General features: G+C 43.1%; 1 protein-coding gene and 1 long non-coding RNA gene across 4 annotated transcripts in view; one reads left to right on the top strand and one right to left on the bottom strand.

The window, feature by feature from the left end:
- LARS2 (leucyl-tRNA synthetase 2, mitochondrial) overlaps nucleotides 1–12,191 on the bottom strand; it is a 95,086-nt gene that overhangs the window by 43,422 nt on the left and 39,473 nt on the right. For all 3 annotated transcript variants that reach the window (XM_053262219.1, XM_053262220.1, XM_053262221.1), the window contains 3 exons: nucleotides 5,218–5,325; nucleotides 3,092–3,251; nucleotides 1,362–1,466 (listed from right to left, as the gene is read on the bottom strand). In XM_053262219.1, coding sequence (XP_053118194.1) covers nucleotides 1,362–1,466; nucleotides 3,092–3,251; nucleotides 5,218–5,325 — 373 coding nt within the window. The remainder of the gene's footprint in view (nucleotides 1–1,361; nucleotides 1,467–3,091; nucleotides 3,252–5,217; nucleotides 5,326–12,191) is intronic.
- Nucleotides 1–12,191, top strand: part of LOC128330050 (uncharacterized) — an 89,994-nt gene that overhangs the window by 56,216 nt on the left and 21,587 nt on the right. The window contains exon 3 of the long non-coding RNA XR_008309933.1: nucleotides 7,632–7,724. This is a non-coding gene — a long non-coding RNA (uncharacterized LOC128330050). The remainder of the gene's footprint in view (nucleotides 1–7,631; nucleotides 7,725–12,191) is intronic.

Genomic DNA, 12,191 nt, shown 5'->3' with positions numbered 1-12,191 from the left:
TGGTTTTTTGGGATTGTTTTTGCTATTTTCATAAAAGAAGTTAAGAATTTCACTGGACTAGCACAAGACCCTTCAAGGCTGCATGTAGCAGTAAGTCCCACTGAACACATGTTTACTCAGAAGTAAGTCCCAATGAACACAATGGAACTTACTTCTGAGTAAACATGTATAGGATTGTGCTATCATAGCTTTTTGCATCCCGGCCAACACTGGATTAATACTGATGTTAATAAGTATTATTGACAATAATATTACCAATAAGGTAACAGAAATTAATTTCATGTCACCCTATTCAGTTTTGCAAACTTTTAAAAAAAATTTTACCCGATATTTCAAATCAAGTGTTTGATTTTTACACGGGCTTTTAAAAAAGCTGTCAACTGGAAAAGGTAACACTAAACGGGGAAACTAACCATACATTGGCTGACATGCTGCATAGGTTTATGGGGCAGAGCAATAACAACGGCCTCACAAGCCGCCCTCACAGACATATTCCTGGACACAAAAAGGGCATTTGTGAAAAGGGTAGGTAAGTGAAAATTGCTTCCTCCTCCCTCTACCCAGTGCTATGCGGTACGTTTCCTGGCTGCTTGTGAGTACGGAGTCCTGCTCTGTCCCCGTAAGCCTTTGCAGCATGTCAGCCATTATTTAAATACCTTCAAATCTGAAGAATAGCATTTGAACTTTTCATTTCAGTTGAAGATAATTAAGCATTAAAGCCAGCACTATACTGCCACATATTGGCTCAGTCTTTTACACAGTTCAGCAAATGAGAATACAAAATTAGACGACATATACCAACAATGAAACACTATGTAATACAGAAAGTGAGTCTGTGGTAGCTGCATAGGAATATAGGAAGCTGCCATAAACTGAGTCAGACCACTGGTCTATCTAGCTCAGTATTGTCTTCACAGACTGGCAGTGGCTTCTCCAAGGTCGCAGGCAGGAATCTGTCTCAGCCTTATCTTGGAGAAGCCAGGGAGGGAACTTGAAACCTTCTGCTCTTCCCAGAGTGACTCCATCCCCTGAGGAGAATATCTTACAGTGCTCACACTTCTAGTTTCCCTTTCATATGCAACCAGGGCAGACCCTGCTTAGCTTAAGAGGACAAGTCATGCTTCCTACCACAAGACCAGCTCTCATCAATCAGTGAAGTTATTTCTCTTTCCATGCATGCTTCTAGAAATCAGAGGCAGACACTTAAATACTTTTCAAGTTCTGCTATTTCAACATGTTGTAATATTATATATCCCCCAATCATCAGAAATACATTTTCCTTGCATGAGCAGAATTTCTTCCGTTGATGGAAGTATTAGCTGGATGCTACCCGTTGTTGGTCTTCATATTTTAGTGCTCACCTATTTTAGCATCTAGATAGCCTTCACACTCTGATTTTGCGGATATGACTACAGGGATCTCTTGACTAGTGAACAAGTTCACAGCTGTCACGGAAGTAAGAGAGTCTAGAAAAAAATGTAAATATTATTATAACAGAAACATAATGCCTAAAGATTCATTGCTGTGTTTTGTTACCATATTCTCCAGAAAAGCCTTGGAGATTAGATTTTAACCTGCTTAAATGAACGTCAGTGATTTTGAATTTGATTAGTTTCAATTAAAACAAAGTGGCTCGAGCTGTAGAAAGCTTTTCTCGTGAACTGTGTATCCTCCTGTTCAATTCTCATTTCTTCCTCCTGAAAAAAGAATTGCTATTCTCCAAGGCTACATGGATGGTGTTTTTTTTAAAACAAATTGCAAAGGAGATAACTATGCAAACAAAATAAAAACAGAAAAACAGTATTATTTTGTAATTACACTGGAGAATTTTTCTCATACAGGTGGACCTTGTTATCCGCAGATTCCATATCTGCGGATTCGTGTATCCACAGTCAGGAAAAAGACACCTGACCTCAGCATACACACGCGTGGGGGGGGGGGGCATGCCAACCCCGCATGTCCATAGGTTGGAGGTGGCCGGAAATGATTTCTGGCTGCCATTTTTCTTTGACAGAGCCACTTGTAAAACAAAGGGGAAAAGGGAAAAACGCACTGATTTTTGGCCAATTTGGGGTCACAGCATGACTCAGGTGGAGCAGCAGAGTAATGTAAGCAGCTAGAACTTTACCCACACAGTCCCATAGGATCAATTATTCAATATTTGCAGTTTCCATATCCACGGCTGCAGCCTGGAACAGAACCCTCACGAATATCGAGGTCCATCTATATATTGCTTTAGGAGGAGTGGTTCTTTTGGGGTTGCTATTTTCTGTCCCCTCTTTAGTTTTAATAGAGTTAATCCTGTGCTCTGCCACTACATATTGCTAACTGAAATTTCCCTCTTAAGAAAGCTTAAGTCTGTGGCCTGTCAAAGGCACTACTATTTTCTGCATCTTTTTTCCTCAGAAGGAAAAATGCAATAGCCTGCAATGTGGTATTCTAACCAACAGAGAGAGCAACAAAAAGGGGAAGAAGGGGTGGCAGGAATCAATTATGTACATGTTTCTCCCATTTAAAGAAGATGACTGATTTAAAATAGCGTACTACAGGTTCAAACCCAAGACCCTTACTTTCTGCATCACTGTGGCAGTTCTCCAGCAGAGAGACTCCCCTTTAAAGTGCTACATTTAGATGACACCAATGAGTCTGGATGGAAAGAGCTATGGCAGCTTACCAGCACAGTGGTTTTCAGGTGAAAGGCGGCACTAAATAGGGTTTCATCTTATCTGATGAGGCCTAGCATTGTGCAGCCTGGCTCCTCTGCCAGAGAAAACAATTTCTAAGGAAAAGACCCAAGTATGCCACACCTCACAGAACTGCTTACCTACCCAGTGCCTTCCTTCCTTTGCCTCCCCCAGCCCACTTACTCTGTGATGTCCAGCCTTTTGCCTTGACTGTACCTTCAAGCACATCCATTCAAGCAATATATTTATGCCTGTCTTTGGACAGGAATGAATTGCAAGAACATTCCTATGTTTGAAGTCTCATTTCCCAGTCTGCTTCCGATAAGCTACAAAAACAGCTGTTTGCCTTATTAAATGATGCACTAATAGAACAAAATGCATTCAATAACAACAAACACAAAAACAACCTTTGCCTGGGACAAACTCCTTCTGGAAGACTTCCTTTAGACAGCTATTTCCATGCAACAGTCTATGGCTGGGTAAAATATATAAATGGGAAGCACCACTGATGGCTTCAGGTGTATATGCATAGGCTGTGATTCTCTCTCCTGTTGGTATGTTATTAACCTGACAAAAGACAGGAAAATATTATAGCTATTTTCCCCAGAACAATACACACGTTTCCCCCAGAACAATACACACATTTTCCATTTGCAGGCATATTTAAGGACCTCAGCCATTTATAAATTCTGCTAACAGTGATTCTGTTATAAAAGCCACATTATTCATTTGAGGATACAGTGATTCCTTACGGATTCTAATTTTAAATAGAGACAATAGTTTCATGAATAATCTTGGTAATAGACATTAACTCTCAAAAATACTGCAATCAATCTAAGGATCACCAAAACTCTCTGAATTCCCTGGCTGGCAGTCAAACCTTTGGTGCAGTGGAGCACCATCAACAGAAGCTCTTTCTGTGCATGGAAGTGGAATTACATTCATGTCTGGAACCTTTCCATTTTTCCCTTGCATGAGCACACCTCTCATTCCACTCACTGAAAGAACTTCCATCAAATGGCTCCAGTGCACTAAAGATTTGGATGCCATCTCCTCTATTCATTTCAGTATGGCTTGCGTTAGGCCAATTAAGTAGATGCTGGTCTCTGCAATCTATGCCAAAGCACTGCCATTTTTTGTTTAATTTCAGCAGTGTACTGCTGAGAGTCAGTATAGGTCAAGCTCTCATGTATATTGAATGCAGGTACCATGAGATTCTAGGAGTTGTGTGGTAGTACCCTGCCTGTCCTCAGCCTAGTTTACACGTACTTGCCTTTCTCAGTTACATTTTTGTTTACAGGAGTAGGTTGTAGAACACTTGGATGTCATTCATGAGCAGTGTAATATATATATAAATGGGAAGCACCACTGATGGAAGTTGAATGCTGGGAGAGTCAGGACAGACAAAAAAGAAGCACTTTTTAAAGAAAACCAGTAGTTAAACTGTGAGGTTTGCTGCCACTGGATGTGATGATGGCCATCAACTAGACAGATTTAAAAGGAGATTAGATAAATTCATGGAGGGCAGCGAGAGGCACCTTTAAGCACAAATTAATAGGTGCTTATCTCCGCTCCAGCTGGAGCTGCAAACTACTCTCCAACTGCCCAGCATTCCCTGCAATGGCGGATTGGCTCTGCCATCCACCTGGCTTCTGCAGAGCTCATCTCTCACCAGTGGCATGGTGAGTGGCGGAGCCAATCTGGCACTGCAGGGAGTGCCGGGCAGCTGGAGAGTAGTTTGCAGCTGCAGCTGGAGCAGAGGTAAGCACCTATTAATTTGTGCTTAAAGGTGCCTCTCATTGCCCCCTTAGCGGCGCCTACACAGGCCATTCCTGATGGAGGGTAGGGCTATCAATGGCTAGCCTACTACTAGCCTTGGTAGCTGTATATTTCCATCAAGAACAGTGGTGGCATGCCTCTGAACACCAAGTGCTAGTGATCACCACTGGAAGGGGGCGATTGCCCTCTTTTCAGGCTTGAGGGCTTCGCAGATGAAGCAGGATGCGTGAAGCAGATGGGCCTTCAGCCTGATCCAGCAGGGTTTTTCTTACATTCTTATGTCTGCACTGATGTTTTCACTAAGCATGGTTGGGTCAAGCCACTGAGGAGAAACTAACAATGGTGGCAAACTGCTGTTAGGAGCTAACCACGGTTAGCGAAGCCACTGAAGCTGACTATACTGTGATTAGTTCCAAAAATGAAAGGGAGAGATGAATTTGTATACATCAGGAAAGGAGAGGAAAAGAGAGGTGCGGTAATACGGCAAAGGAAGAACATGTTCACAACTGTTCCTGATCTCATAAATCATTAGGGGGATCGGGCAGTGTTACGTCTGCAGTACCAAGTATTCATTGAACATATTGTTGTACTCTGAAATACTCTATTTAAAGGACTAATCATCCCATCCACACACCATGTGCAAGTTCTAACACCACTTATACTGCCACAGCTTTTAGACATCTGTAGTATATTATGATAAATATCATTGCAATCTTCAGTTATTGCTACTTAATTCTAGCAGAGATTGACTCACCTTTAACATGAACTCAAAATTGCACCCAGTACAGTCCCCTAGCCAATTGGCTTGCATTTCCTTTATTCCATACCACGTGGGGAGATCTGACAATGAATCAAGCATGGCCTGCCGTAACAATAGAGCAATTGTTAATAATTCAAGCATGGGGAGAGCGGCTTGGTCTAAGTTTTGCCTGCTTCTTTGCTCAAACTAAACATGGCCTTCAGACCTGAGGAGGTTGTAAGGTACATCTTCCCTGCAACTGTCCATAACCCCAACATGGAAGTTGCTCTCTTCATTCTCCCCCCCCCTTTTTTTGGAGGAGATAGGATTGGAGAAATATTGCTTTTTCTCTCAGATTGTCAACACTAAGAAAGGTGCACAGAGGACATGGTGTAGAGCAGGGATTCTCAACATTGGGTCCCCAGATGTTATTGGACTTCAACTCCCATAATCCCCAACCGAATCCCCAAACTGGGGCTGGGGATTATGGGAGTTGAAGTCCAATAACATCTGGAGACCCAACGTTGAGAATCCCTGGTGCAGAGGTTCGCTATGCATAAAAGGACACCAGAGGCAGAGTATGCAACCAGCTGGAACCTGCCACCAGGCCTGGATGCAGCTTATATACGGTGCCCAATCTTGTATTTTGATAACTTATATGGCACATAAAAGATGTGTGGCATAGCTGAAAGTTCGGCACTAGTTTTAAGAATGGGTTCAGGATTATATGTAACTTTAAAATAAGAATATTATTTATCATGCACATTTCATTACGTGAAAGAATGTGCCTGGCTCATATGATCTTCCTGAGAGGTTCTTCTGTGTAGTCCACCACCGAATGAAGGAAGATTGGTGGTGACGTGCAAACAGGTCTTTTCTATTTTTGTCCTTACCCTTCGGAACTCTCTACCCGTGTTCCCTTTAACAGGGATTCCCGGATGTTGTTGACTACAACACCCATAACACCCAAGCAAAGGTGACTGCAGCTGGGGATGCTGGGCGTTGTGGTCAACAACATCTGGGAATCCCTGTTAGAGGGAGCACTGCTCTCTACCACTTGATGTGTGCTTGGTCTCCTTTTTGTCTGCTTCCAGGAAGAAGCTTAAAACTGTTTTCTTTCAGCAAGTCTTTTCAGGCTGCTTGTTATTTTATTTTATTGGTCTCTGCTCTTATTTGATTTGAATGGTGGTTGCTCATGCTGTTTTTATTGTAATGTTAATTACTGATTACTCTTCTGAATCTTTATGTTATACACAGTCTTGTGTCTATGGAAAAAGGTGAGATATCAATGTTTAAAATAAATAAATACAGCTGCTAATGGCTTATATTTTGAATCCTTATTACACTATTCTCCTCTGCTGTCTTGTAAAAACTGCAGCACTGTAACAATTTATGATATATAAACATTGTGTAGTGCTAACTATTACTAAAAGAGATTATAGCAATAGCAATAGCAATAGCACTTACATTTATATACCGCTCTATAGCCGGAGCTCTCTAAGCGGTTTACAATGATTTAGCATATTGCCCCCAACATTCTGGGTACTCATTTTACCGACCTTGGAAGGATGGAAGGCTGAGTCAACCTTGAGCCCCTGGTCAGGATTGAACTTGTAACCTTCTGGTTACAGGGCAGCAGTTTTACCACTGCGCCACCAGGGGCTTATCTGGCGTAGTGCTAAATATTACTAAGAGATTATCTTGTCTCATGTTTTCTACCCCAAAGAAACTGGATTTTATCTGCTTTAAAGACAATAATCTGGTGTAGCCCTCCCCCCCGCCCCGGTCTCCCTCCATGCAGGGAATCACAGGCCAGAAGTCAATAGAAGCTCCCTGAGTCTGCTCCTTTGTGCCTCATGAGAGATCTTTCTATATATTAGGACCACTACAACTGAATCCATGTACATTTAGATTACAATCAGCAGCAGAGGACTCAAACAAGGAAGCCAAGCCATATGCTTCAGAGGAAAGCAAACCCCCATCTGACTCATGTTACCAACCTGATTTTAAGAAAAAATATTTCCTGACTTAAAATGGTGAAGATCAGATATTGTGCACGAAGCAAAAAAGAAACACTATGGTTTATGGCAGTGGTAGTGCAAGAAGTACTGAAAAGAGAACTGCCACTCATCCCTGAATTTTCCTTTCAACAGGTCTCCAACTCCAAAATGGGTTTTAGACCATTTGTTTAATATTAACTTCCTTACTAAGAAGGAAGCCCAATTGTCCTTTAATATTTGTGCCATGAAAGAATAGCTTTTCAACCAACCACCACAAGTTAATGTGGTAATGTTATCATAGACTTACTGGATTGGATTTTGAAGAGAGTAAATGCTTGCTCGCAAATAAAAAAGAGGAATATTAATAATGACCATGCATACTCTTAGGTCAGATTCAGCAACTTTGAATCTTTTATTTATATATTCTAGTAATGGACATAGGACTTAAGTAAGTCTGAAGATTCTGAAGAGAGAGAAAGAGACAGACAGAGATGGCTTAAGAAACTTTGGTGCTTGAGGAAGGTAATTAAAATGGTACCCTTGTGGTGGTTAAAAAAACACACCCCTACTCACTCAATAATTGACCATTTGCTGCTTTTAATGGTATCATGCCACCAAACTGGGCGCCTAGGGAGAGCTAGGCAAGTTAGGCTCTGGAAAGAAATTTAATTGAATGGGCATGCAATCCAATTTTGCAGAGAGAAAAGACATGGAAATTGTATGTCAGAGCTTTATAAGCCCACACAAATGACTAAATAAAAGTCTAGTAAAATAACAGGAACAGAGATTTAATATAAGGAAATGAGTCTAAAGGAGAAATCAGGATGTAGTGAAAGGTTAAAATGTAATTTAGTATACTTTATGAACAAATCAACAGTAAGCAGCACTCACGAAATGTACCAAGAGAGCAAAGGAGATATTAAATCATTATTTGTATTCAAAATTGAGAGCAATAGATGTCAGAGTAATCTACATCATCAGGGGGTAAAGGCAGAGGGAGCCATAATAAATATCAGGATATTATGCAAAGGAGTTGTGTGAAGAAGGCAAAGCACCAGTACAGACAATTCTGCGCCTAGGCATAACCTGCTTATTAAAAGGAGAAGGAATATGAATGGTCACTTCAAAATATTAATAGGATGCAAACAAACTGTATGTCCATTTCACGGTGTGTGTGGTGGTGGTGGGGAGAGGGAGGAGAACTGGTTACTTACTGCTGTGAATTAAAGCCTTTGCCTCAGAACAAGCTCACGTGAGGGAAAGAAATGCTGAATCATTCCTGCTGAGCTGCCTGGCAAGGCTTCTCCTAAAACTATTCTGCATTACCATTAGGTTCAAAATGCTGCCACACCACCCCTTTTGTCTACAGAATCTCTCTGGGCTTGGGGTGGGATAACCCAGAAAAAACTCTTATTTTGGCTCTTGGACAAGTACAAAAATCTCCACGTACGAGCCTACATGTGGTGAGAAAACTGATAGCTGAACATTTGAGGACATGTTTGCAGCAGAGAAATCCCCCTTTGCCCCCCCCCTTTTCCTGAGTTAAAAACCAGCTTGGAGAGGATTGTAAAAAGAAAAGAACTTAATTTTTTTTTATTCAATTACTACAGACTGCTTCTGTCTGAGACTTCTAGCTTTCTTAGATATACTCACAAATACTTAGTAGGTTACAAAAATAGGTTGTCTTAATGCACACTTAAATGTTTATAGAGTCTTTTACAATGCCCTAGGTAGGATGGGCGTATGCTAGTGTTTCTTATTTTTAATTATATTACAGGTAAACAATAAAAGAACAGTATCAAGAATGTGCAAAAGCACACACCAAAGAAACAGAAATTATAATGAAAACTCTTACTAAACCACTTTATTCTGCCTTAAACTTCCGAAACCACTAGCCTTGGATTCCTTTTTCCTTGAACTCAGCAAATTGCTGAGAATTCAAGCTTCCTGCCCTCCTGTCTTTCAAGGATCTACAGTTATTCTCCTGTAGCCAACCTCCATGGCCACATGTCCTCCTGTGCACCTCCAGCCTAGTTTCTCCCAACAAAGAACCCCCTTCTTCCTGGCAACAGCTCTCTAGGTCCCACCCACCTGATGTGCTGATTGGCTGAGCCCTGGAGTTCACCAGCCTGTCAGTCAAGACAGGGTTCACTTCCAGTTAACTCTTTAGGGGGCGGGGAGTCTGATCATTACATCCCTCTCCTTAAATTGAGATAGGCAACTGGAAATGGGAGTTGACAGCTCCTGTCTCAAAAGGGTTGGGAACACAAAGCTTAATTTCCTAACTTAACTATCTATACATACAAAACAGTAATAAACAATAACATGTCAACATAACAATTGGAATCTCTTGTCCTGTTGCCTCCACCCTCCCCAAAGGTCCTTTAGTGTCCAGTGGAGTCTTCAAAGTGTCCCTGTGACAAGGCACCTGTCATGATGTTCCTCTTCTTCTTCTTGAGTTGAGCCCCTTGTAGCCAGTGGTTCTCCTGCCACTGATCGCTTCTGGTTATGGACCACACCCGTATGAGGGGCCTGGTCTGGACCCAATGGCATCCTCTCTGCCCCAATGCCCTTCTCAGAAGCATCAGTGCTCAGAGTGACAGTTCTTTTAAAGTCTGGGGCTTGGAGGATGGTTGTTTTTTTTTTTTACTGAGGGCTGCTTTTGACACCTCAAAAGCAGTTTGGCAGACCCTCCACCACAGATTCTCATTGGGTTTGTTGGTCCCGATTGGTTTGAGGACTGACACCTCTTCTCCTGGGTCAAAGACACGCTCCCTGGCGTGTAGGCCATGCCAGGCCTTTTGCTCTGTTTGGGTCTCCCGCAGATTGTGCTGCAGAAGGTCTCTTTCAGGGTGTTTTGGGGCTTGTCTCCAAAGTTCAATACATTTCATCCCTAGGTTTTTTTCTTCCCTTCCCACTGACATTGCATCAGTCCCAAAGTCGAGTGCAGCATAGCTCTATAGGCCTCCAACAGCTGTGGCAGCCCCAAGTCCCAGTCCTGGGAATGTTCCTTAATGAACTTCTTGATTGTGGCCCCCAAAGTCCCTTTGGCCTCTCCCACTGCTCCACTTGTCAGGAGCTGGCCAGACACCAGGGCAAGATGCTCCATGCCATTAGTGCTCCAATGCTTCCTCATCACCCCATGTATGAACTTGGCACCTGCATCAGTCAGGACTTTCCCTGGCCAACCAATCCCAGCAAAAATGTCCAAGAGGGCCTGACTTACAGCCTTTGCATCTTTCTGGTTCAGGGCAATTGCCTTTGGCCACCTAGTGGCACAGTCCACTAGAGACAGTATGTATTGTTTCCCCTGAGGGGTCTTGGGTTGGATAGGCCCCAGGATATCTATTGCCACTCTGCGAACTGGTGTGCCTAGACCAGACAAGGATTGTACAGGTGTCGGCGCCTTATCCTGGCTCTTCCCCACCCACTGGCAAACATCACATGACTTAACATACTCAGTTACACCTTGGACAAATCCAGTCCAGTAAATGTTTTTCCTTACTCTCTTCTTGGTTATCCCCATGTGCCCATTCATGTGGAACAAGCTGTCACCTTGAGAGGCGAGGGCAGGTTTTGGACTTTGTACACCAAGGCGATCCAGGTTTTTATCCACCTTGCAAGTGTGGCAGCTGATGCCAGTTGGCCCATGGATAATGGAAGGAATGAAATGAACAGCGCTTCTGTGGACCAGAAGGATGACGTCCTGGATAGGTATATCTTGAGGCAGCGGCACACATCAAGCTTGTGCTACTCCTTTTCCTTGGGATGGGTAGGTTTGGAGCAGAATGAAGGAAGGACGATGTCCTGGGAGTGGTGGAATATGGAAGTCACCTTGGGAAGCAAAGATGGCTCCAGGATCAGCTTAACCAAGTTGAGGAAGAATACACAGAATCTCGTGTGATGACAGGGTCTTGAGCTCGGAGACTTTCTTGGCCAAGGTGATGGCTATAAGGAACACCAATTTGAAGGACAATATGCGAAGTGGTACCTATCTCAGCAGCTCAAATGGAGGTGCATACATACCTGGAGAACCTTCAGTGACCAGCAGGGAGGAAAGAGTTGCACCTCTCAGGAATTGTCAGAGATGAGGATGGGAGTCAAGGCCTTTTTCCTGGGATGGAGAAAGAATGTTTGCCAGGGTGGTGGCATGTTTGCTTTGATGCCTTTGTCTAGGCCATCCTGGAGGAACAGTAGGAGTTCTGCGATGCTGCAGTTCTCAACCTTCAGCTTACGTTGTTGACACCAATGCAGGAATACCTGCTATATTTATTGGTATATCCTGTTGGTGGAAGCTCTCCTAGAGACAAGAATGGTGTCTAGTACTTTGGAAGCATACCCATGGCATTTAAGGATGTTGCATTCAGTCACCAGATGCAAACTTGTACCATGATGGGTTGTGGTGGATTACTGGGCCCTGGCTGAGAAGGTTGGGTGCTATTAGGAGAAACCAGGGGCCTGCTGTAGTGAGCTGCAGGATCTCTGTGAACCATGACCATCATGGCCAGTAAAGGGCTACTAGAACCACCTGTGTTCGTAGAAGGCGAAGGCCTTGGAGTAGGTGGCTGATCACTGCGATTGGTGGAAATGTGTGCAGAAGTTCCCTGGGCCATAGCACTGATAGTGCATCTGTCACTTCCGTTTGTGGGCAAGGGAAGCGGGAGAAGAAACATGGAAGTTTCGTGTTAAGCGGGGATGCGAATAGGTTCACCTGAGGGCGACCTAGGGTCTGACTGAGTTAGTTGGAGGTTCCATTCCGCTGGACATTCCCTATAGATGACCTGCAATTATTGTCAACGCCCCATAAGATACAGAATTCACATCTTCATCTGATTTAAGGACAACTGGATCTTCCTTCTATTCATATTGGACTTCTAGATACCTAGAAGGCTGACTTATGGAGGACTGACTTGCAAGTTGCATATTTATTTTGGGGTTCTCAGCAGCAAGGCTGAATGTTAATTCTTACTTTACAAATTTGTTGCTCTC

The sequence above is a fragment of the Hemicordylus capensis genome, chromosome 6, assembly GCF_027244095.1.
Source record: "Hemicordylus capensis ecotype Gifberg chromosome 6, rHemCap1.1.pri, whole genome shotgun sequence".
Taxonomy (NCBI): domain Eukaryota; kingdom Metazoa; phylum Chordata; class Lepidosauria; order Squamata; family Cordylidae; genus Hemicordylus; species Hemicordylus capensis.
The sequence above is the reverse complement of the archived record's forward strand: the minus strand, read 5'-3'. Positions and strand labels throughout refer to the sequence as shown.